We start from the raw sequence: 25258 nt of genomic DNA, 5'->3' as shown, positions 1-25258 counted from the left end.
TTGATTGGATTCTAGGGAGAGGAACTAGGTCCTTTAGAGCAGGAGGTCAACGGCCTCCAGAAGAACATCGATGCCAGAGTGCAGGAAATCGCCGACCTGCAACAGTTCTGGTTGCGGCAGCAAAGTGAACTGGTCAAACTGACCCAGGAGAATGACAGCCAACAGACAGAGGTCAACACCATGAAGAAAGCACTCACGATCCTCTTCCAGAAGAAGCTACGCATTGAGAGTGAGTGTTTGCTGATGAATCTAGCAATGACAATCAGATGCCATTACTGAGGTGGCTTCACCATGCAGTAAATGCTCCTTCAACCAGTTGGGTAGCTAAACTAAGTACAAATATTTGGTATTCGAAGAGCCCTTGTTTAAAACACAAGTAAAAAAAATGTTTTCAAAAGATTTTTCATTTGTTAATTCTTTTTGTACAAAAGTATAGAGACTTTTGCTTCAACACATAGCAAACTCCGTTGATATGTTGGATGACCAAATAACTAAAGAGGGAAACCGATGTGATTGAGTACTGTCTTTTCAGAGCTGTTTAGAAGTATGTGTTCATATTAAAATCTCTTCTTAGCAGAATAAACAGTTTAACCCTAACTCCTTTGCAGGAAGCTATGGCATATTATTACCTTTTTCAAACTGGCAGCGAAATCAGCCAAATCAAAATATGCCTAAAATTGAATACAGTAATTGAAAGGCTTGAAGTTTGAAACAGTTAGGAATGATTATGTCGAAAGTCGACTGTTGTAGTTGTCTGGAATGACTCACAAGCATCTTGAATTCAGATACTCAATGGAAAATTAATGCATAAAGCTTGCCTATCTGAATCCCAAGTCTGTTATGATCAACTTGAGTCGCTCCTAATACATTTTTGTTGTTGTCAAAGTCAGTCTCAGATACAAGGGGCATCAAGCCCCATGTAAAGTAATAGTGGCTGGGCTCATACCTTAATAGTCCTTAAAGGATCTTGATGGTTAGGTTTAAGGGGAAGTTGACTTGCAATCTGAGTGTTCCGGTGTAAATAATGATCCAATTTGCCTTGTCTTTGTAAAGTCTCTCATGATTTTGTCCTTGAGAAATTTTCTGCTGGCATCTGAACATCAGTCCCTCTCACTTTATACAATTTTAAGAGCTCCTTATGCATTAATTGTTGATTTTGTTTAAATTCTAAAATCAGATGACATCGGTACTCAGCAGAATGAGCATAAAGATGTAGAGCGCAGTATCAACAGTATGCAGAATGACATGCTTAAGCTGAACCTACTGTTGACCAAGGAAGGCAAGACTAGGGAACACCTCAAGCAAGACAACATCCTAATGGAGAATGACTTCATCCTGTCCCTCAAGGAGGCTGAGAAGGAGAGCATTGAGATGCAGAATACGCTTGAAGGGCTTGGGGAGGAGAAAGAACGACTGCTCAATAGTCTGGTGGAGGCTGAGTAAGTTCCAGTCATATGCTAAGTGCAAAATATATTGTCTTCTCAGTGCTTAAAGTCCATATTGGTAACATTCGCAAAGGGTCCATTGTTCAACAACATTAAAAAAGGAAGCAACAAAAAAAAAGGCAGAAACAAAAAAAGAGGCAGCAAGGACTCGAGTGTAGAAGTTTCAATATGAGTCTAGCTATTGAATGCGAGTCAAACTATTCGATACGAGTCTGGCTATTCAATATGAGTCTAGCTATTTGACATGAGTAGCTATTCACTACGGGCCTAGCTATTCGATATGAGTCTAGCTATTGAATATGAGTCTAGCTATGCAATCGGAGTCTAGCTAGCTATTCGAAATGAGCCTAGCTATTCAATATTAATCTATCTATTCAATGTGAGTCTCACTATCCGATACGAGTCCAGCACGTTTCCTTCCTCATCCAATATAAGACACTGATGGTGACTCTCATTTTTCCTGTTTCCTATCAGACGGCAGATCATGTTATGGGAGAAGAAAACCCAGCTGGCCCGTGAGGCCAAGGCCACTGTAGACTCGGAGGTTGGTCAGGGTGAGATACGAGCCATGACTGCTGAGATCCATCGCATGGAGGTGCGACACACCCAGCTCATGAAACTACAGGTCAGTTCGTATTTAAAGGCTTTAAAAACCTAAGCTTCATCTTCAGTTTCAGTTTAAGGAGATTTAAGGGGCCTTGGGGGAATCCAGCTAAATAGAGGTCCAGGTTTAGGGTTTTCCATTTGGTTGGACCATTAAAAGCTTCTCAATGATTCTGAAGCCATATATTAAGCAAACCATAAAGCCCATATTTCTAACCCTTAATAGTCCAAGACTTTTGTCAAGGGTACACTCACTACCGTACTCATGGATCTAAACTGAATGTTTAATAGATGGTTTACAGCATGTAGACTCAGCATGCACTGTGTGACGTAGTCATGAGAGCCAGTGACTTTGTATTATGGTGTACACATGCCGGTTGACATGCATATATGCTGCATGCAGTGTTTGTGACTTCTCATGTAACTCAATGTACACAAATCCTCAACAACAGTTACTTTGCATTTTTAACATTTAGGGCAAAGTCATCTGGAAAATCCTAATTTTCTTAACGTTGACAAAGATATGTCTTGTATAGACCAGTGCTCAGAGGCATGTACACTCATGGCGTTTGCAAGATTACCACAGGCGCATTGTGCCAGGTAGTTGTGTAATTGTTTTGGAGCATTGCTTTGTACAATAGCTGGCACACTCCTTTCACCATACTGTAGATCACAGCAATCCTGGGACAGATTAAACATGACTAGTGGAAGATTTTGACATTCATCGTTCCTTTTCTTTCCAGTACATCTAGTGTCTTTTTTCATTGGAAACAAAACTGTGACAATGTTATGAGATTATTCTTATTCAATAGTTAGTTATTTGTTTTTCTTGATTTACAGGAGAAGCTGATACAGGACATGGAAAAGGCGGTGTCTCGCCGCGACACCATTGTGACACGTGGTGACGCCCAGTCCAAGCTAAACAAGAAAGTGGAGACCAAGGGAACATTCCAGAAGAAACTGACGGAGATGAGGAAGAAGATCAAACAGACGCAACAGGTAGGACCAATTTCAGTCCAGCAGGACTCTAAATATCCGCAGGACTGCTGGACCTAGTCTTTTGAATGTACAGTAAACTCCGGCTAAACCGACATCGTATAAACCGTCATATCGCTTAAATCGGCCGTCTGACGAAAGTCCCGATTGTCTCTAATGCATTTCCATTGACATTTTCATTTCTAAGACGGCCTTTGTAAGCCGCCATTTCGCCTATGTCGGCGTGTTACTTTAAGTCCCATTTCCTCAAAACCACACAAATTCCTCTGTATAAGTCGGCATCGTGACATCTGTTTATCAATGGCACGGCCCTTGATATTGATGCATCGGTCAGCACGTGTACACTATTCGCACGTGTACACCGTTTCATGCACAGTCTGTACGTTGTGTGCACGAAGTACATGTCCATTCCGTACCATCAATACCAGTACCCCCTCTGGACTGCACGCATGCGCTGTGTTCATTTTGGGGGTCCCCTTATTGTACCAGTACCATGCACACATTTAATTTGTGACTGTACACGTACGTACGTGCACAATGTACACTTCATGTACATGGACGTACATGTACATGGACGTACAGTATGCAAGCGATCTGTATATCGTACCACTGTTAATGCTAGCCGGCCGCGCCATCCTTGCTTCGTACGTACATACATGTATGACTTTCTGTGATCAATACTACAGCCTGTTTGTGATGATAAACATTGAGGATATATTTGCTGGAATCAACCATGGATGTAGAAATAAACCAGGGTAAATCAAAGCCTTTGAATTTTAGCCATGAATCTTGTTTGCATGATCCAGATACAGATGCGCATAGGCCAATAATTTAATCTATTTTTTTTCACTCCGTGATTCAATTTGTGTATTTGTGTAAGTCGGCAAAATGCACTTGCAGCAGAAGCCGACATTCGCGTACCGTAAGTCATCACAAATTCTCTGGTCCCGAGAGTGCCGTCTTAGCCGGAGTTGACTGTACTTTAATATAATATGGTAGTGCACTGCTCAAATGCCATGGGATGAGGTAGGGTAAAGCTACTTTCTTTTAACTCAGTTTTCCAAAACGCGTCTTTGTCTCAGGCTTTTAATGCTTCATCCAAATGGATATATGCTCATCTTGGATCTCATTAAAGGATTTGTTCTTTCTGAAGAACATGGAACCCCCCCCCCCCAGGTCAGGGGCCAAAGGTCACACTTGAAGCCATGCTTAGAAAATATAAACCTTATCCATTGTACCCCTTCTTCCTCTTCCTCACAGGATGCAAATAACTGTGACCAAGACATCCAAGAGCTGCGCTCCCACCAGCAGATGCTAAGCCAGCAACTGGAGGAAAAGCAGACCAGTTTCCAGCAGTTACAGAGCACCGCCGACACACTGGATGGAGACCTGGACAGACTGGTGGAGATCAAGCAAAAGGTCCGTCTTGCAGGTCATGTCTGACTCATTCAGCTCATGGCATTGTTGTGCATAACTTCCTCTCTGTACAACAATAAGGTCCTCATTGGGAAATTTGGGCAAACCTTGGTTAAATTGTCAAATTAAGCAACACACAATAGCAAAACCTCAGTCAATTGCTGGGAAAAATTATTTCACAAATAGAGTCAGTGTGCGAGTTGTTTTCACCAGATGAACTCACTTTTCATTCTAAGAATTTGAGCTGAACTTATCACACAGCAAAGCTGTTCTTGTGAGCAACAGAAATGAAACTTTCCCGATATTAATCGGTAATCCGACTTTTTGACTTTTCCAATAGAAATTCCATTTTTTTTTACGATTCGTCCCACAAAAATTGATTTTTTTTTTTTACGATTTTCCCACAAAATTTAATTTTGTTTTTTTTATTATTTCCAAAAAATTTGGTGAAAGTCAGTGAAAACGGCACGTAAAATTATCACGAACGTAGTTCTAATCTCTTTCACCAGTCGTTAATGGAGTGTTTCTACAGTAAAAACACCTAGGCCAACACTGATCGGAGCCTTTTCCGGCTGGATAATAGTTTAAACATCAACCTGTGACATGGAAAAATCACTGCGTCACACGGTAATACTGTGTGTGTGAAGCGTGCATGTAGTACAGTACAGCTGCAAAGTATGGCGAAGAGAGCATTAGTGATTCGTTTCACTGGAAAAAGATGATAATGCCCAATTTTTTTCCCACGTATGTACAATACGAATACAAGTGAAGTAGTGGAGTTGGGTGATTGAATCGTGGACATGATTTAAGTGGTGTCATGAATGGTGCCCTTGTCTTTCAGACTTTTTCCTCGACTTTCTTAAGTAAGAAGTGAACTTCTTTGTTGATGAGTCCATTATGCTTACTGTAGTTCAGGCTTTTTGATTTTATGAAACACTGGCCATTTTGAGTATCGTAAAATTTCCTTTGGACCGAAATTAAAACAGGAGTCAGTGTCTGGAAATTGGGCATAAAATGCATTGTACATACATGTACAATTGTTGTACATACATGTACAATTGTATATGTTTAACTGCAGCGCTGCCCAGATTTCTACATTTATTTTTGTTTGGCGTATTTTGCATTTTTTTTTGCATAATGCTAGTTTCATCTCTGGAGCAAGAGCAAAATTTCAATTCTGACTGGATATTTGAAAAGTTGAAGTCCAGTTTGAACCAAACTTGGGTCATAGATGCAACATGGGAACCTTCACATGATAATGTCTAAGGTCACACACCAAGGTCAAAGGTCACTCTTTAAAGATAATCGTGAAATCAAGCGAGACGTGCTGTTCGAGAACCGCCTTGTTTTCTACTTGCCCACTTTGACAAAATGTAACCAACACCCCGAACTGACACTCGTGCGCAAGTGGGTGTCAGTTCCTGAAAACTGCGTTAATCAACAATTCAGGTTTCACGAACTGACAACCAGTAGTGCGCACTCACATCAAACACTGACGCGAATAGAATGATTTTTGATTTCACGAACTGATACCCAATCATGTTGCGGCAATACAGTACAGAAAAAAAAACGTTTTGAAAGGTTTGACATGAATTTAATCCTTCTGTATACTTGTGGCTTACACACAAATTTAATTAAAAACCATTTTAAGTGGTGAAATTAAGATCAGTGTCAGTTTGTGAAAACGCAAATGTACGGAGTGTGAGCTAGAAGTGCCGCACTGTGCTGGGTGTCAGTTCGTGAAAACGAAAATAACCTGGTTCAGTAAAAGTGTCAGTTCATGGTGTCGGTGACGAATTGTTATATCAGATCGGCTTCAAACTTTGTACATACAATGACCATCACATAAAAATGTGACCCCAATAATGTCATGATCCTAATCATGATATTTTTGCAAGTTTAGACTACATTTTGGTCACTTTATTGCACATATAGAATAAGGACTTTAATTTTAATAAAATGTGCTAAAAATCGAAAAAAAGTTAGTTCATACATTATTGTATTCCTCTTACAGAATATGGCAGATCTTCTGGCCAAGCAGCAGCGTGTTAAATACTACCAGGCTCTGAAGGATGGCAAGTACACACTGCTGTGTAAGACAGAGGCAGCACTGGAGTCTGAGATGCAGAAGCAGACTGATCGCATGCATACCATTGCCACCATTGTGGACCGCATCAATCAGGAGTACCCACATGTGCAGCCGGCCATGCGTAAAGTCATGGTCATGCTTAGCTCCAGGGGAGTGGGGGAGGAGGAGCAGTAAAGGGAATGGCAAAGTAGGGTTGGGAAAGGAGACATTGAAGGAATGGCAGGCTTGGATGAAGAGTTTAGGGAATAGTATCCAGGTTTCAAGAAGACTGCAAAGTTTAATTGTTACTGTTGCCTGGCAGAAGATAGGTATGAGAGGAGAAGCAGTTGCTAAATATTCTTGTTAGTCACTAAATATTATGTAAGCATTGTTTTGTAGGGGGAACAAGTTACAATGCATTTGTTTATTTTTTGAAATCCATCCTCCATTACATAAATAAGAAACAGAATAATACAGACTTACATGTACATTGCAAATACTTGTATGAAGTGTGTTTATTTGTACAAAACTTTCTTCTGTTAGTATGTCATAGATATCAAATTGATACGTGTAAAAAAAAGTAGCATTTACTATGAGTGTTAATAAAGATATTCGTTGGGTTCAGAAGAAAACTCTTAAATCACATTTCATGGAATTTTTGTGAGTTTTATGTAAGTCCTATACGTCATCCATGTTCATGATAACCTTTTTCCTGCATCATCAACTTTATTTGGTGTTCACCCTTTTACATCTAAGCTTCCAACAGTATTCAATGCACAAGTGAAGTAGTGATCACAAACAAATTAACTTCACAAACAGAAGTCATGACAGTTTGAGAGGACAGAAGCTTATGTAAATTAGTCTGGTGCAGAGAGAATGTGAACGTATGTATTCACACTGACATTGAGAAGACTCGGCAATCATTCTAACTGCCATCATACCCACTTCACTATGTAGTAATTCTTCTTCCCTGAAACAAAACAAAATTTGAAATTCATTGTTAAGTGTGATAATTAATGCGTAAATATTGAGAGAAAGAAAGACATGTGAATTGAAAACAAGCCATTATTCTACTTTAAATGAACAATCCGGATGGAGTAGACATTCTTTAACAGGGTCAGTTTTATGGTGCAGCTCACCTCAGTTGCAAAGTGGAAAATGTTGTTCAATGAGGAATACAAAATTTGAGAGAAAGTGGAGGAATCCAGGCCTGCGATTGCTGTCCACTCACAAGGCCCCCCTTCAATGGAGAAACCACTGTGTACGCTATTATACAAAGTAACAGCCCTGTGATGGATTTGCTGAACAACAGCTAGCACAATGCTTTTGCCATTGAAGGGGGCCTTCATGATAGAATTGATAGCGTGCCCGGATTGGTCTGTAAGCACTATGCACAGAGAAAAGTACACTTATTTCATAGACACAAATTGCATTAAGTAATGCAGCAGTACAATACTTTTGGGAACGAGCTGTTCTCAGAAACAAGCTGTGCTCTTCCCATGAAAAACATTCCATAAGGCAAAAAAAAAAAGTCCCTGGTTTCTGGTCTGCGCACGAGTCACCGTAGCCATGCGCCTTGGCAAAATGAAAAAGTTTTTTTTTCAATGTAAGATGATGTCTCAAAACCGCCAAACTCACTGGTTTGACTGGAATCCTGCTACTGCACAATTTTAACGTGTTTTTATATCATCATGCAGGGGTGTGAAATTTCAGCTTTAAAGCTGATTTCAGCTTTTTTGTTGTGGATTTCAGTTTTTTCCCCTCACTTGTTGTGAACAAAAGTATAGGAGATTTCCAAAGTTCAGCTTTTTTACACCTTTTTCAGCTGTTTTCAGCTATTTTTATCAGTGGTCACTCACCCCTGTAGATGGGATTACGATCGAGTGTAAACTTTATGTGGCCTCTCTGGGCTCCCATATAATTTGCACTAAATTCAGTCGGGCACCATTTGCAGACAGTGTTGTAATTTTGTAATTGTGTGTCTGGAAGCCAGACTGAGGGAGCGATTGTCGTGTATCTGGAACCTGTAAACGCTTTTTAATTAGCGCATTATGTAAGGGAGCAGACTAATAACCAGCCTGGCAGCACATGCACGATGTCGGTGTCGCTGTATGGTCTGACGTTACCGTTTTGTCTGATTTTTGTCTCGACTATCCAAATTTCCCGAAGAACGTTCGTGTTGGTTGAGACCTGAGTGGGTGCAGAATTCTCAAGCCTTATATGGCCTTACTGAGGTCACCTCAAGCTCCACTCTGCGTCACTGCAACATCAGCCGACATTTGAAGAAGAAAAAAAGAGGGGAAGAAAAAAAAACAACCGCGTCACCGCACCACTTTCGGGGCAAGCTCCATACCAGAAACCGGAGACTTGGTTTTTTGGGCCTAAGAAGTAAGAAAGAATAATGCTCTGAGACACTTGCCTCACAGAACACAAAAAGAAATTCACCAGCTCTGAAATGTGTTCAATATTGGTAACTCGGCAGTGCTAATACTTGGGGACATCATCCATTCATGTCCGTATTCACTTTTGCACAGCATATGAACCGGCCTTATTACAGCTGAAGTTAGTTCCCTATAATATCTGTGCTGTTATGAGTTTCACTCTGAAGTTTGCAGTCGGACAATATTTCACTTTTTTTTCCAGAATATGGCTCCCACCCCCTATAAGCAGGGACAAGTAAGCGGTCTACTCATAAGGCTGATGTTTGGGGCAAAATTGACCCAAAATAAAAGCTTTTTTTTCAGAGGGTTGCAAACGTCCATAATTAAAAAGGACTGATTTTTGTAAATTGAAACGAGTTAAAATTCACTAGGAGAAAAGAAAATCAGTTTGTTGAAGAGCACGTACAGTACATCTGAAAAGCACTCTAATGTCAAATAGCTTGAAACTTACCAACTCTTATCAGAGTGAGACCATTTGCAAGTATATGTTCATCTTTGATCAGAACCCTTGATGCATCTGTGACTCGTTGATTGTTGATGTAAACCCCACCAGCACTCAGAATTAAGTCACCCTTGTCTGTCAAGAAATTAAAAGAAACAGTTGCACATCATATTTTCAGGTAAAGCATTTCGTTTCCCTGTTGAAAAAAAAAAGCATTTCGTTTCCCTGTTGAAAAAAAAAATACAGAACCAGAAATAATCATTTTAAATTAAACCCTGGAATTAATTCTACAAATTGTTTGGTAATACATGTTTAAATAAATTTAAATGCCCCATGTTTTTCAATCATTGAGAAAACTGTAGAACCACATATAACTCATATAAAATCAGATAATTGCCTGACAGTTCAAGAAATTTATATTTGCTTCACTCTCTGTTAAAAAAAACCCCCAAAAGAGCCAGACATAAAGTGTATTAAATTAACTCGTGGAATATTTGGAAAAAGTATTTGACTGTTCCGTTTATCTAAACTGGCTTTAGTTGGTAATGTTGAAGCTTGTCAATCCAAAGCTGGTCAACAAAGAACTTTAGCTACATTCATTGAGCTACTCTGTGACACTGAGTAAAAAATATCAGTATTATCCTTTTCTTTAAATTACTTCTGAAATTTATCCTACATATCCCCCAGATTACATATCCCCCTAATCAGATATTGGCGCCAAACCCCTACAGCTGGAGCAGAGATTCTATAGCGGTGTTGTCGCAGTCCAAGACTCCAGTCGCAATTGTGGTGACTCTGACCCCGAGTCCCATCGTCAAAGGACTCGGACTCTGACTTGTCCATCATGACTCAGATTTGCCGGTAATGACTTGCCACTTCTTCTTTTTTACCAAAAAATAGCATCTAAAGAACATAATTGTGACCTTATATACCGCACGTAACATTAAAGCAACGCTAAAGTCCATTCAGTTTGTTGTCATCTATTGCCCTCCATCTCCTGCTAATGGCTTCAAGACCTCAGACTTTATGGTTGAGTGTGAGAAATTCCTTGATGAACTTTCCATCATTCCATGCCAGTTGGTGCTATTGGGAGACTTCAACTTAAAGGTAGAGTCCATCATTTGCAGCCATCCGAGAAGTAACTGGCGTAATTATTGTTGAAAAACTAACTTGGTTGAAAGATAGTAAGGGGACTAAACTCACTGTGAAATTATTCTTTCTGGGAAGCTGTCATTTTGAAGTAATCAACGAAAGAAGGCATTTCCAACGGTGATTCTTAAGAAGCACCGTAGGAAAATTTAAATTAGTAGTTGTTTTGTTATTCAGCGAAGCGCGCACAAGTATTCGAACGACGCACACGCGCGCGCGGTTGTTATAATTCGTCGGATCAGTGCGCGACGTCGCGTATAGTTGCAATTCAAAACAATTCAAAACATGATTCAGCAACTTTTGATTTGAAATTGAGATCTTAGAATGCTGTTTTTCTCGGAATGTACAGCTGAAGCTTAGCTGAAACTTCATCAGGTTAGTTGCTCAGTATCCTTCATTGTTGCTTCAAACGAACAAAATGCACAAATTACAAATGATGGACTATACCTTTAAATGTAGATACTCTGGATGTAAATACAGATACAGATACAAATGTAGATACAAATCGGATGTAAAGCAATTTCTCTCAACTCTCTGCCTCCGGTTTTCACCAACATATTACTGGTCCCACTCATAAACATGGCCACACGGTTGATTTATTGATCTCTCGCTTCGATGACGACATAGTTACAAAATGGCACACAAATCCAGTTCTGCACTCTGATTGTCACATTATCAAGTGCATCTTAAAGTATGAGAAGCTGCCTCCCATGAAGGTAACAAAAACGTCTCGTGGATATGGAAAGATCAGTTTAGAGTTGCTCCAGAATCTACTTGATGAGCGCCTTGGAGATACTGTGCGGACTGAAGATGATCCCAATCTTCTCTCTGATACATACACGTTCATCACTACATCCGTGCTTCATGAGGTCTGCCCTGTCACCACCAGAGTTTGCACAATCAAATCCAGGCTACCGTGGTATGACTACACCATCCACAAAGAAAGATGAATTCGTAGACGGCTTGAGTGCAAATGGCACAAAAGTCGTTTGGACACCGACTACGATGCATTTGTAATTCATAACAATTGTGTACTGAAGCTGATTGCTGATGCCAAGAAAGCATACTACTTCAATGAATTCTCCAATGCCAGTTCCAAGGACTTCTGAAGGGGGTCTTCTGAACACCTGTCCAAAGACATTGCAAGTTTGTGACTCTGATAATGAACTTGCTGATGGTTTTATGTCTTTCTCCGTTGATAAAGTTGAGCAAATTAGATCTAAGGTTGCATCTGAGACTTCATCATGCTCTGATACCATGATATGTCAGTCTCAGTTGGATCCTTGCATAAATCTGCCCAATTTCAAGATTCTCACCAAATCCAACGTTGAGAAATGCATTAGGCAGTTTCCAAACAAGTCTTGTTCACTAGACACGTTCTACGTCGTACCAGAGTGTCTATTAAGACTGTTCAATCTTTTGAGCAGATTTTCAGTACCCCAGGGCTCTGTAATAGGCCTGCAGTGCTTACTATGTACACTCATCCAATTGGTGATATCATGATCAGAGAACACAATCTCAATTTTCACCTTTATGCAGACGATACCCAGCTCTATACAGAATTTGATGCAAAGGTTGCCGGTGATTCTGAGTGTGTAATTACTAAACTTTCCACTTGTATTTCTAGGATCAAAACTTGGATGGTTCATAAAAGTTTGGTGGAGTCCGAGTCAGAGTCATTTTCCAATGTGACTTGAGTCGAGTCCGAGTCACAAAAAATGTGACTCGAGTCCTACAACACTGGTAGAGCGCCAAATAAAATGCTCTTTATTATTGTTATTTTGGCATCCATTCATGGATAGAAATGATTCCTACAACCAAAGCTTCAGTAATCAATAATTAACAAACACTTTTAAAACACTGGGCTCGACATGAAAATTGTTTAAGACTTTTTGGCTTGAAAATCTTTGGGTGCATGCTCGTTCACCTGATGACTCATGAAACATGAACTGAAAATGTAACCAGATCAGGATAATCATTGTGGACCTTCAAAATTCTGTTTCAGGACCAGACTTACGTCCCTGTGGCAGACATTTGACCCTATCAAGCATCTGTGCTATGCTGAACCCCGGTTCCAATAGAAGTCTGGTAACTGTCGCTCCTTGGAAGAGCTCTGTAATCTCAGCATCATTGAGCTGCTCTAGACTTGCTGGGCTGGTATGGTACAGAGCCTCAGTCTGTCTCAATGCTCTGTCAAGACCAATTTCTGCAAAAGATTCAAAGTCAAGAAACCAGTCAACTCCCAGGGCAAGGAGGTTCTGAAAGGACAAGGACAAGGACAAAGACAAAGGACAAGCCATCCTGCTAAGATTTCAAACTGCATCGCTAAAGTTTTGCTGCCCTGTTAAACTTTTAACCAGCCTAGTTTTTCTTAAATTACCCATTTTACATTTCAGCTAACAAAGAAGACTATGCCACTCCATTAATGCCTGATCTTTATAAAATAAATAGTGAACAAAATATTAAAGAGTAAGCCCTGTCAGAACCACAGTTTTCTGAACTAGTTGCTTGTACACAGCACAGCATGGAGGCATACTATGGTACTGAAAGGGTCAACAGAATCAGTTTTATTAACCATCAAATGGAGAGATTCACTTTACAGACAAGGTAACTGAGTTACAAAACTATTACAATTGTTCTTTTATGAGCTGATCACAGGCCATCAGGGTTTAAGTTGAATATTTAACCAGTTTACACCGGGATTATTTTGACAAGAACGGAACGAGGCGCAGGATTTATTTTCACTCAACCTCAAGCCAGGCGGGTTGAAGACATCACCCTCGGGCAGCACACTCATATTTCCGGCCTCGCTCACGCGCTGCGAGCGGGTCATTGACAGATATTTCAGGCCTCGCTCCCTGGGTGTTTATCTGTCATACCGCAAAACTTTTGCACGTATACACGGCCTCCGACGCGAACTGGTTAAATGAAATAGCTTACCTCCATGCACAAGTAGCAGAACTTGCTCTGCTAGTTTTTCTTGGGCCTTGCGATTCTTAGGCGTTTTCTATGGATAGAGAAAATTAAGTGATATTACCTGCATTAAATGTGTCTTGTGAAACAGGTGATAAAGACTAACCATCCAAGCTAAGTCTTTGGAACAGGCCAAAATATGCACAGCCCAACTTGAAGACATGATACACAGCAGATCTACTAGCAAATAGATAGCCCACCTGACATGCTGACAAAGAGATAGCAGGCACTGTTCTAGACAAACTTGGGGACTTTTTTAACAAACGGAATCTATTTTGGAAGCACTAATTTTGAAATATTTTCGAATAATTGTGTACAGTTTGAAACCCATTCTGGAGAAAATACAAGAATGTCAGTATTTTGAAGCAGTTGCAGAGGCCACAGCTCCCCTATCCCTCTTCCCTTCATAGACGTCCCTCTCCTCTCCCATACACCATGCCTGCTAGACAATAACCTTGTGAAGTCTCATGACGTCAGCAATCTCATTCAGTGGTAGGAGAGTGAACAGCTTGAGGTAATGCTCCATGTCAGCATCAGGTAGTCGCAAGAAGTGCTGCACGAAAAAAAAAATGGTTTAGTTTTAGGATACAAACATCGGGGAGACAACACTGTAGCACATTTTAGGGGAAGTTCCCCTCACCCCTTCCCACCATCGTCTTGTTTTGGAATTATTTTTTGAACAATTAAAAGAAACACCTTGTCATAAAGTTCAATGCTTCTCAGCCCTTCCATTCCCTCTACTGCATTACCCACATTTAAAAATAATTTGTAAACAAAACCAACATAATTTGAGAACAGAACCATTTTCGGGGGAATAATTAAAAGTTTTAAGGAGGGGCTGATCTCCATTTAAAGATGATATCTTTAATAGCCCTGAGGGTGTTGGGGAAACTGTGTACCACCTGGGCCCAATCTCATAACGCTGCTTAACAGCCGTTGTGCTTATCAAGCTCAAGGGCGGATCCAGGGGGGAGGGGGGGGGGGAGGGGGGCCAATGGGGGCCATGCAACCCCCCCCCCCCAAAAAAAAAACACCCTTTTTTTTTTTTTTTGGTAAGCGACATCGCAATAAAGGCAGGCACTGCCTACACCACCATCTTTTCCTCAAAAAGATTTGGTTAAAGGGAATATACAACATTTGCAAACATCGAAAAATAAAACTACCAAGTTTTTACAAAATACCTTACTAGGATGTTGGTAAATGACAGTCTCCAGCATCTTGTAAAATTATGGTACCTGGTGTGAAGTCATTTTCAAGAAAATGGTATTTTTGTAAACATTTCCAACGGTGGTCGGCCGACCAGCGTTGGAAAAACCTAACTATTTTTCAACTACTGCTCCAAATTTACCATTTTTTTCAGTCAAAATTTTGTTTGCTATTGGTTACATGTTCATGAATGGGTGCAGGCCAGCTAGACTGGTTCCCTTGCCTTACAATTTTCCATCATCTATAAATTGATCCATTTTATCTTTTGTGGAGTCGGGGAACCAGACTACTTGAAAATTTTTGTTTTTCTTGGTTTTTCCAACCTTTTCGAACACCAAACTTCAAAAATGTCAGTGTAACAATATTTGATCTATTATACTAACCTCTCAAATAGTTCATTTCTGAAAATTACAGCAAAAGCCAATGATGTACATTCCCTTTAAAGTGGTCAGAAATTGCCTCAGATCGCACCACAGAGCATCTAGAATCCAAAACAATTTTTACCAGATCCCACGCCGTAATTTTTGGGACCCACTTTTAGGGGACCACATTTTTTTGCCCCCCCCCCCCAACGTTTGCACATCCACGCCATGAAGTAGATTTTTCTGCTGGCAGGGCTATGAAATTGGGCCCCGGTTAGGGAAGCATATTTATACAAAGCATGAAGTCTAAGGGCTATTGTGCCACTTGAGACTAAATATGCAAAAGATAGCTCACTGAAAAAACTAAAACCAGATCAAATTTGTTTAAAGGAACACACTCAAATGCCACTTTAACAAACATCACTACATGTATAAACAGCACATTAAGCTAAAACCAATATTTCTTTAGGCTCCAAATTTCATGTAAAATTACACAGTACTTGCATCTTGGAAATGCCATGACAAACAACTCCAAAACCAAACAATCCTTTTTTTATGCTATTTCATTTGTGCATAGCGGCATTCTACTGTATGCTTGCTAGAGATTGTCCATGACAAACTCTAGGGGTTGCTCTGACCTGGTAGAGGTCCAAGGCTGAGGTCTTCTCCTCATTGATCCATACAGCATTCCCAGCAGTCTTGCCCAATTTGTCTCCAGTTGAACTTGTAACTAATGGGATAACAATACCTGGTGACATAGTCCAAAACAAAGATTTTGAGAAAAATAAATTAAAGGATTTGAAAATTCTTAATACTTATTTATTGGCCAATTAAATGGCAGTTCAAACAGTTACATCTACTCAAAACCCTCTCCAAAGAAGTCACTGATTGAGTTGGGTTTTTTTTTACCTTCTCTTATGAGAAAAAGTAATAATGCAATATATGAACAGAACAAACAAAATTATCACAATAATTTCAACAAATGTAAATATACAAAGAATTTACTTCTGAAACTTGCCCACAAGAACAATTCCAGATTTTAGAAAATCCAACATGTTTTGAAGGCCTTTACAAAATTCAGGAAAGGTAGAACCAAACCCATAACATGACAGTACAGGGTGAGTTAAAAAAAATGTCCATTTTGATAGTCCTTGTCTCCCATACAAACAAGAAAGATTACAAATTGTTTCTATTCACCCATCATTCGGTCTGGGTATTGACCACGGTAAAGTCAGTACAAGTTTCACTGATATTCAGTCATACATGATAAGAATCCATGCCTTTCTTTGTGACTACCCAACACAATGTTCAGAATAGGCCTTTTGCTATCAACACAATGGCAACAATGGGCCTCAGGACAATTAGAGAAATAAAAGGAATAACAAACACGTTATCAATTAAATTTAGTAACATTTATTAAACTGTAACTGAGTTACAGATAAGGTTTACATCTTCACTGTCCTGCTGCTCGGCCTTCCACCTGTCTGTCATTCGGATCAATGCATAGTTGCGCCCGTGTCCTCATGTCTGCAATAGCTCTGCGGACCGTCCGTGTTCTTAAGGGGACTTGGATTTCACCAGTGGCACAATACCGTACAACTGGTCCTTGAGGTACCCCCAAAGGAAAAAATAATCAAGGGGGGTAAGATCTGGCGATCTTGGCGTCCCTTGTTCAGGTTCTTGCTTGTGCCATTTTGTCCATATTTTACAGCGTTTCTGTACTTTCCTCCGGAAAGTGTTCTCCTAATTGACGTATCGTTTCTTGTACACTTTTACCTGTTTCATAAAACGTTCTGACCATGAAGGCCCTTTGGAAAGCAGTAAACCGTGGCCTTGCCATCACTAATTTGAAATGTTCTGAATAGCATTCAGTGTGCTTGCCCTTAAATAACTATCCCCTTAAAAAAAACAGGATGTACACATTGTGTTAGTAGTGTTTTTGAGTAGTCACAAAGAAAGGCCTGTATCCTTTTCATGCATGGCTGCATATCAGTAAAACTTGTACTAACTGTCGTCAGTACAATTTTTGTGGGAGACAAGGATTTATCCAATGAACATTTTTTTTTACTCACCCTGTACAACAAATGCACCCGTGGCTTTCTCACAGCGGAAGATTTTTTAAGGATTCCTGCAGCCGATTTCATGAAACCGTACGTAACTTACACCATGCAAAGGACTTACGCACCAAATTTGTTGCGTAGCTGAGCAATACATTTTCGATCGATTTTGCGAAATGTGGCTTAGCTGTGTAACGTTTTAAATAATCTAAACATCTTGGACGAGGATAATAACAGCATTTACAACGGCTGTTTGTGTATGATTTCGTTCGGTCACAAAACAGTCTTTGAATAAACTCCGCCCGCCATTTTGAAAATAATTGTGTCAACTTTCTTTGGAATCATGCGGAAACTCTCAAAATTCTGTCACAAGTAAAATAGCAACTCAGTACCTCAAACAAAGCGTTGAGTGTCTTGTATCAACGTTGATAAGTTGCACAATGACTGTCTCCAAGATGCTCACAATTTGCTAGTAAAATAGGTCATGTTTAGTCGCTATGCCCAGGATGATTGCGCAGGTTATGAGAAATGATTGTGCAGGTTACGCCATAATTTTTACACCAGAATGAAATGGTCATATTAAACTGAAATATTGCGCAGCACAACATGTTGCTTAAGTAATATGCAATAAATTGTGCCGCAAGCTATGGCATTGCGTAAAGATTTGTGATATTGGCTGCTGCAAGTAAGGGTTTATTGTAACCTTATCCGCTTAAGATGAATGACTACCCCCCCCCCCCTCAAACATGCATAAAACTTACTGAAGTCCCACAACTTCTCAAGTGTTGCTTACCATACACATCCTTGCCTGTGACCCTCTTGACCAGCTCATGGCCTGTCATTAGGTTTCCCAGTTGATCTGTCCCTCCTAGCTTGTAAACACACAAGAATAAGGAGCTTTTAACTGAGTTGTACTCAAGTCAATCTCAAGTCCATCACCAGTCAGTCACAAGTCAAATAGACCCATCCATAGACCGATCAACTCTCATTTGAAATTGTGCACTTCGAGCACTTAAAAAATACCATTTTTTTTATTCGCCTTGTAAAGCAGCGGCAATGTGACATGGATGGGTTTATTCCGGCACGAGACCCAGTCCTACAAAGGGCCTCTAAAACAGGCTTATTATGCACAAAGAAGATTGACAGGTATACTCCCGCAGTGACATTTTAATTTGCTGCCGAACCCGAACCATTGCAGAACCGAACCCGAACCGAACCTGAGAGTTCACTTACAGCACTACTCCAACGCCACACTGCATGTTCCAGCCGTGCATGTCATACTAGTGTACACACATGTCAGACTTCTGTGTACGCATGTCAGACGTAAATCACAGCTGTGATTGGTCAGAACAACATGGGGCGGGGCTTACTGGATGGGTCTATTAAAAGTCAGGTCATGGGGATGCACAGTGAAATGGAAGGACTTTGTCACAGTTGATTTGAGACTGAACTTGAGACTAACTCTGCAACATTTGGTTCACTCAACAAATCCTGTTTGATTGAACATATGTGGAAATCTTCTCTCTCTGGAGAGAAGCAACAGCATTTTATTGTCAAATGTCACCAGTTCCAATATTTAACCATACAGTGACCATACCACAACACAGACAGACTACCAGGCAAGTGACCCAGGTTACTATCAAAGAAGAAAACCAGAATAAACAAGAAGCAACTGCTCAATGAAATCAACCCATCTGGATGAGGTGTTTAAAAACTCACTTGGATGAGACAGCCATACTCATGGTGAAGATGCAAAAAGTCATAGGCCTGGAATAACTGATAGGAGAACTCAGCAAAACTCATCCCCTGAGAACTGGCTAGACGAGTCTGGACACTAGTCATGAGAATGACAGGTTAACGGTCAAACCAATACATAGTCATAAGTTTGAACATTTCAGGCTAGGTTGAGTAGGCCATAAGAAATTCAATTTCAGCCACAATCGCATGGATTTTTGACAAGTTTAAAGCCATGTAGGATCATTTGCAATTACCCAGAAATGTACCTACAGATTTCATGACAGAAACCTTGCTATACATGTAAGTGGAGATAGGATATATATCAAATACCGTGTGAATTATTTCTGCCTGAAGTGATACCATTCGGAAGAAAACAAACATTGAATGTGGTTTCGAAATAGGCTGCCTGTGGGCACACTTTTTTTTACATGCATTTGACCCAAACGATTTTGCAAGTGTTTTTTGTTTTCTCAAATATATGTAAAGTAGCCACTGAGCTAAAGCTTCAACATATGAACCCGACCTAAGATTTTGAGCAGTGGTGTTGTTTCAAACAGACAAAAATGTGCAAAAAAGCAGCTGATCCTATGTAGAAAAGTGGTTAGGATTAGGTACTAATCTAAGAGTAGAGTTAATGCCATCAGAAGTGGTGATTAATCATGTTAGAGATTATATTACCTTTGTCTGGAGAGCAACTTTCCCATTCTCAGCTGACGACCGACACCTGCCAGAAACCTTAGAACATTCATGTCTTTGTACCAGCTTTTGTTGTCCATAATTCTAAAAGGTCAAAACATATCAAAGACTTCTAACTTATCTGGGATTTAACTGGGAAACATCTTGTTGGTGATTCAAGTGTTCCACCAGCAGAGTTATCATATCACATCAAGGACATATTTGTTGTGTACTGTAGAACTAGATTCAGCTTCAACACTCGTTTGAAAGACATACATGTATGTAAAGATTTTTAACAGAATTTTGTGTTGTAAAGATGAAAATTTAAATTGTGTTTAGCACTTTACTGGAACAACAAAGAACTCCAATAAAGGGATAAGGAGGACAAAAATAACAGGTGACCACACTAGACACATGGGAGACAATGGTAAGATGGCCAAAATGACTGGTAGCAAAATGGACAGGACAAAGTGGCCACAATTAATGATCTTTAATCCACAATGGATAGGTGGCCACAATGAACAAGATGCCAACAATATCTCACCTGATTTTTGGAAGCTGCTTGTCCTCTTTCCAGAAGTACCTCTCATGATTTGTGAAGATTCTCTGCAGACTACTTTTGATGGAGGCTGCATTGGATTGTACCACTGATGATTCCAGGGGCGTTCTCTCTGTTGTCTTCCCACTTGGATCTCCTATCAGTGCTGTTGCACCACCAATCTGAACGTTACAATTAATATGTTATTAAAGCTACAGTCCATCATTTGCAGCTATCAAAAAAGTGACTGACGTAATTATATTGTTGAAAAACATACTTGGTTGAAAGATTGCAAGGGGACTAAACTCCCTGTGAAATTATTCTTTCGGGCATGCTGTCATTTTGAAGAAATCAACGAGAGAAGGCCTTTCCAATGGTGCGTCTTAAGACGCACCGTTGGAAATTTCCATTAGTAGTTCATTTTTTATACGGCAAAGTGCGCGCAAACGTTGACACGACGCACACGTGCACGCCCTCTTTAATTCATCGGATCAGTGCGCGACACCGCGTAGCTGCATTCAGCTCAGTAAGAACATGTCTCGGACGGTGAATTGAGGCCCAATTCAAAACATGATTCAGCACCTTTTGATTTGAAATCGAGATCCTAGAAGGTTGCTTTTCTCGAAAAATACAGCTGAAGCTGAACAGAAACTTCATCAGCTTGGTTGATCACCCTTCTTTAGATTTTGAGAATGTTTGTTGCTTCAAACGAACAAAATGCACAAATTACAAATGATGGACTATACCTTTAAACAAGTGTAATGTTCATGTTTTGTTGTATTCTCTTTCTCCACCAAACTCTAGTCATTCCCTTCCCATACTTACCAAAGCAATGGGGTTATGACCTGCCCTCTGGCAATGTAACAATGCAATGATGGCTAGGAGGTTACCGATATGAAGACTGTCTGCTGTGGGGTCAAAGCCGCAGTATATGCACTGTGGGCCAGAACTCAACACTTTGGGAAGGTCACTGCAAGGAAATATATTGAAAAGCTTGCTCACTGCACATCCTGTGTAATGTTAGTTATATAATTGTTGAGTTTCGACTACATGAAATAATCTTTTATACTATAAACATTTTACTTGGGTGGGTGGAAGAAGTTCAGGGAGCTGGCCCCATTTTTAACATCTAAGGCACTGCCCCTGAAGATGAAGGGTCAAGTATACACTGCTTGTATCCATAGAGAGCTATAGAGAGAAAGCAGGCCAACCCAGACTGGACAATGGCCTCAAAACTGACAATGATAATGATGATGATGACTTGGCCTAACTAGTAAAAATTATAAGCGGCTTTTCGCACCAATGGCAACCATATTGGATTCCAAGTATTCCTTGAAGTTGGTTATGTGATCATGTATTTTAGTCTTTATTGATACTTGATAGGATTGGGAAAAGAAAACTTGGTTTTGATTCACCTAAATGCATATTTCCAATTTTGATACAAAAAACACCAAATTTTATGACTACTAGTACATGGCAACCATGGCAGCCGAAAAGTGAAAATGATATTTGGCATTATTTTACAATGTACAATATAGGTATGGACGTCGGGCAGGGTCCCATCCGAATGGCGGGATGGGCTCATCATCTCCCTCTTCAAGGGAGAGGGACCCTGAAATCAATGCGGTAGCTATCAACCGATCACCTGGAACGTACCTGTCAGTACCTGGAAAGGTGTTTTGCCACATACGACAATCCTGTATACATGTACAACCATTGCTCAACCCCCAACGATCCGGTTTCACGAAGGGATGCTCAACCATGGACGCCGTGCTTGCTATATGGCTCCTCTCGGAACTCCACCATGGATTCATGAGACCTCTCAATGTGGCCTATATTGACATCAAGGCTGCATTTGACTCGGTAGACAGGAGCGCTTTGTGGAACGCTCTGGCAGCTTCTGGAACACCCCCTTACTACTCAACCTTATCAAGGATCTCCACAACGGCACTACATCAAGAGTTTGGCTTGGCAGTGACGTGTCTGAAGCCTTCTCAACATCTTCAGGTGTTCGTCTGGGATGTATCCTTGCTCCTACACTCTTCTGTCGTGCCATCGACTGGATCATTGATAGGTGTCAGGATGATCTAGGAACCACAGTTGGCAATGTGCTCTTCACTGACCTTGATTATGCAGATGACGCAGCTCTCATCACAGATAACCCCAACCAGTGGTCATCCAAGCTTCTCAGGTTTGAGGAAGAGGCTGCAACCATGGGTATGCATATCTCCTGGGCCAAGACCAAGATCCAAAACACTGGTTCAGGACCATCCCCCGATTCCATCACTGTGGCAGGGCAGGCAGTTGATGCAGTGGAGATATTCACATATCTTGGATGCGACATTCACTCCGATGGATACTCCTCACAAGAGGTGAAAGAAACACCTTATTCTTCGAGCCAAACCCTGATCTACACCATCTCATGGGCGTCGCCAGGATGGGCAAGGGGGGGGGGGGCACTTGAGGCAGACCATGCTCTGTCAGCCCCTGACCTGTGGCACACCTCAACTGAGCGGTTGGTGTGGGTGGCTCAATGTCCATAGCTGGATTTGGAGATCGATGAAAATGATGATGATGAATATTATTCAAATATTGAATACTTTGAGTGGTGTAGTAAAACTAGCCTCCCGAGATGATCCATGGGCATTCTATTCTTTTCCGAGGCGAAGCCGAGCGAAAATAGAATGCTCCGTGGATCACCGAGGGAGGCTAGTTTTACTTCACCACGAGATAAGGCATTCAATATTTGTTTTATAACACTTCACCCACAGATTCTGCTTGGTTTTAATATTTTAAATTATTTAAATCTGAATACAATTAAAATAAACTTCAATTTCAATACAAAATTGGTGGGAAATGTATTTCTCTCTTCCAAACCACCCTTTCACAAAATGTTTGAACCCAACTCTGTGGCGCGGTCTCTTGGAGAATATGCGCTATGCGCAACGCTCAATGTGCACACCAGCATGCACTTGCACACAAATACCGCGCCATGGTATAGTACTTTGGTTGCTAATGGTACATGTATAGTACTTTTAGCCATGCACTGAAAGATTGCAAAAATAGAAAGTACCATGTGACTTTCTCTCGGCCAATCAAGACACAGAATCAGTGGGTGAGGTGTTATAAAGGACTTGTAGGATGAACGTTTGAGGGCAGATGCAAATTCAATACTTGGTTTTGTGCGTCATCACCAGAGTATTTGTATAAACAATGTACACCCAGTGCTGTCCAAGTGGTGTGACTAGGATGGGACTTGATTCCACCACCTCTTTACTATGCTAGTGCAAACTAGGAACAAAAGATAGGCCTATGTCACTGGTTTTCTGCCCAATAAACTGAGTTGCTGGTTGTCTCCCAATGGATCAGTATGTATATTCTAGGGATGCTAGGCCTGTTTCCATTTTGCTTTAATTGATAATTATACAAAGTACAATGTGCAAATGTATGCTAAACAGTTGACTGAAATCATAACTTGTACTAGAGTAGAAGAGTTCATTTACCTTGTGTCTGGGAAGATGTCTTGGAAGATTCCTCTCTCTGTCAGGGTCAAGATGTTGCGTCGGCTGCTGTAGCATCTTCTTTTCAATAAATACTGGCTGGTCAATGATGCCACAACTTGCCTCCTGCCCCTGCACAAGAGCTTTCCATTGACAAACATGCTACAAGTAACATTAAAGCAGATAAAAAAAAGACATTTATACTCCTGTGTGGAGAGAGGCAAGTGTTGGTGAAGTGGGTTGCCCGGGGACACAACATGTGGCCACCAGCTGCATTTGAAGCCCTCACCTTTGATCATGAGTCTTAACCCTAACCAGTAACCACTAGGCCACACTCCACACCAGTGGTGCTGAGAAGTGGGAAGCAAAACAAAGCACAGATTGTGTACGTGCAGCAAGATGGTGGCTCCTTGTCATGCAACATGCAAGACTGCTCTGGCAGGAAAAAATTGATTACAACTGTACTTTGGGACTTCAACTTTCAGAATATGAACTTCAAATTCTTTCATATAGTAGGGGGGGGGAGATTTTGGGAACATGTATTATTTTAATCCATAAAAATGTAAATAATTATTAAATGAACTTGAATATTTGCTATATGACAATGCATGAGGACTGGTATGACAGTAGCCTTGAATTACGCTGAAGCTTTTGCAGAAAAACACACAATTAGGTCTTGTGAGGTATGCTTCCATAAATATTACCAACGAACACACTAATTGGGTTAATAATGCAAATGAGGCATTGTTCACGGCAACTGTCACTAATGAGCCCCCATGCCATATAAAAGAGCGAAATGATTCGCATGTCTCCAACTACTAAAATGGGGAATAATGCCTCATTTTCTTCCAAAGTACTGATCAAAATGATAAAAACCTATCTAAATGAAAGTGTTATTTGGCTGCAAAAGCGTGCACGTAAACTTAAACATGCGCAGTACACTCGACTGTGACATGATGTTGGTTGGTCCAATAGAGTAGGCTGTCTTTACCTGCTGTTGATTGACAGATCTTGCAAGCATTATTGTAACAGCTTTGAAAAATGTACCCAAGCCTATTTTTCCAATTTTAATGAAAAATACTCAACATATCGAAATGCTTTAAAATTAGCATATACATTGTAGCTGGATCACTATAAGGAAAACAAACTCCACAAGTGGCATGAAAATAAGGTCTTCAAAAAAGGAGAAATTGATGTTCAAAGATTTTGCCCGCAAACATCAAAAGGTCTGTGTAATGGTAACTTCAGCTTGTTTCATTCAGAATAAAGTATTACGTAAGTGGCCAAATCGGCCATAGCAACTGCAAGACTGCGAAGATGTAAAAATGTAATCAGGAGTGAGGACCATGTATTTTCTCCATAATACTGCAGTGAACATGAGTTGTTTTGCATGTGATCTGAATGTAATGCTAGGGTCACACATTCCAAAATTATTGCCACCAATACCCTGATGTATCCTGAATAAAAATTCTTGATGGCATCGGGAGAAATTAGCCCCGATTCGCTGTTTGTAAGAATAACTTAAGAATCAAACAAAAATAATCAAGAACTAGGAATGAATTGGAAGCCAAATTAAGACCGAACCAAGCAGAAGATTGCGATTTAGTGCAGAATAAAATGAAATTGTAGTGATTCTGTCAAGAATAACAT

At 40.4% G+C, this 25258-nt stretch overlaps 2 protein-coding genes across 4 annotated transcripts in view; one reads left to right on the top strand and one right to left on the bottom strand.

Moving 5' to 3' along the window:
- Positions 1-7168, top strand: part of LOC119734783 (coiled-coil domain-containing protein 40-like) — a 19920-nt gene extending 12752 nt beyond the window's left edge. For both annotated transcript variants that reach the window (XM_038208335.1, XM_038208334.1), the window contains 6 exons: positions 16-229; positions 1178-1439; positions 1920-2070; positions 2889-3047; positions 4305-4463; positions 6475-7168. In XM_038208335.1, the coding sequence (XP_038064263.1) occupies positions 16-229; positions 1178-1439; positions 1920-2070; positions 2889-3047; positions 4305-4463; positions 6475-6723 (1194 nt within the window). In that variant the 3' untranslated portion in view covers positions 6724-7168. The remainder of the gene's footprint in view (positions 1-15; positions 230-1177; positions 1440-1919; positions 2071-2888; positions 3048-4304; positions 4464-6474) is intronic.
- LOC119734784 (tyrosine--tRNA ligase, mitochondrial-like) overlaps positions 7026-25258 on the bottom strand; it is a 21914-nt gene continuing 3681 nt past the window's right edge. For both annotated transcript variants that reach the window (XM_038208336.1, XM_038208337.1), the window contains exons 2-13: positions 23612-23770; positions 20934-21078; positions 20115-20290; positions 19574-19675; positions 18878-18992; positions 17952-18030; positions 15740-15849; positions 13988-14086; positions 13501-13567; positions 12578-12766; positions 9421-9546; positions 7026-7498 (exon numbers count right to left, since the gene is read on the bottom strand). In XM_038208336.1, the coding sequence (XP_038064264.1) occupies positions 7464-7498; positions 9421-9546; positions 12578-12766; positions 13501-13567; positions 13988-14086; positions 15740-15849; positions 17952-18030; positions 18878-18992; positions 19574-19675; positions 20115-20290; positions 20934-21078; positions 23612-23770 (1402 nt within the window). In that variant the 3' untranslated portion in view covers positions 7026-7463. The remainder of the gene's footprint in view (positions 7499-9420; positions 9547-12577; positions 12767-13500; positions 13568-13987; positions 14087-15739; positions 15850-17951; positions 18031-18877; positions 18993-19573; positions 19676-20114; positions 20291-20933; positions 21079-23611; positions 23771-25258) is intronic.

Source organism: Patiria miniata, unplaced genomic scaffold, assembly GCF_015706575.1.
Source record: "Patiria miniata isolate m_02_andy unplaced genomic scaffold, ASM1570657v1 HiC_scaffold_28, whole genome shotgun sequence".
NCBI lineage: Eukaryota > Metazoa > Echinodermata > Asteroidea > Valvatida > Asterinidae > Patiria > Patiria miniata.
Note: the sequence above shows the minus strand (reverse complement) of the source record. Positions and strands in the feature narration are given on the sequence as shown.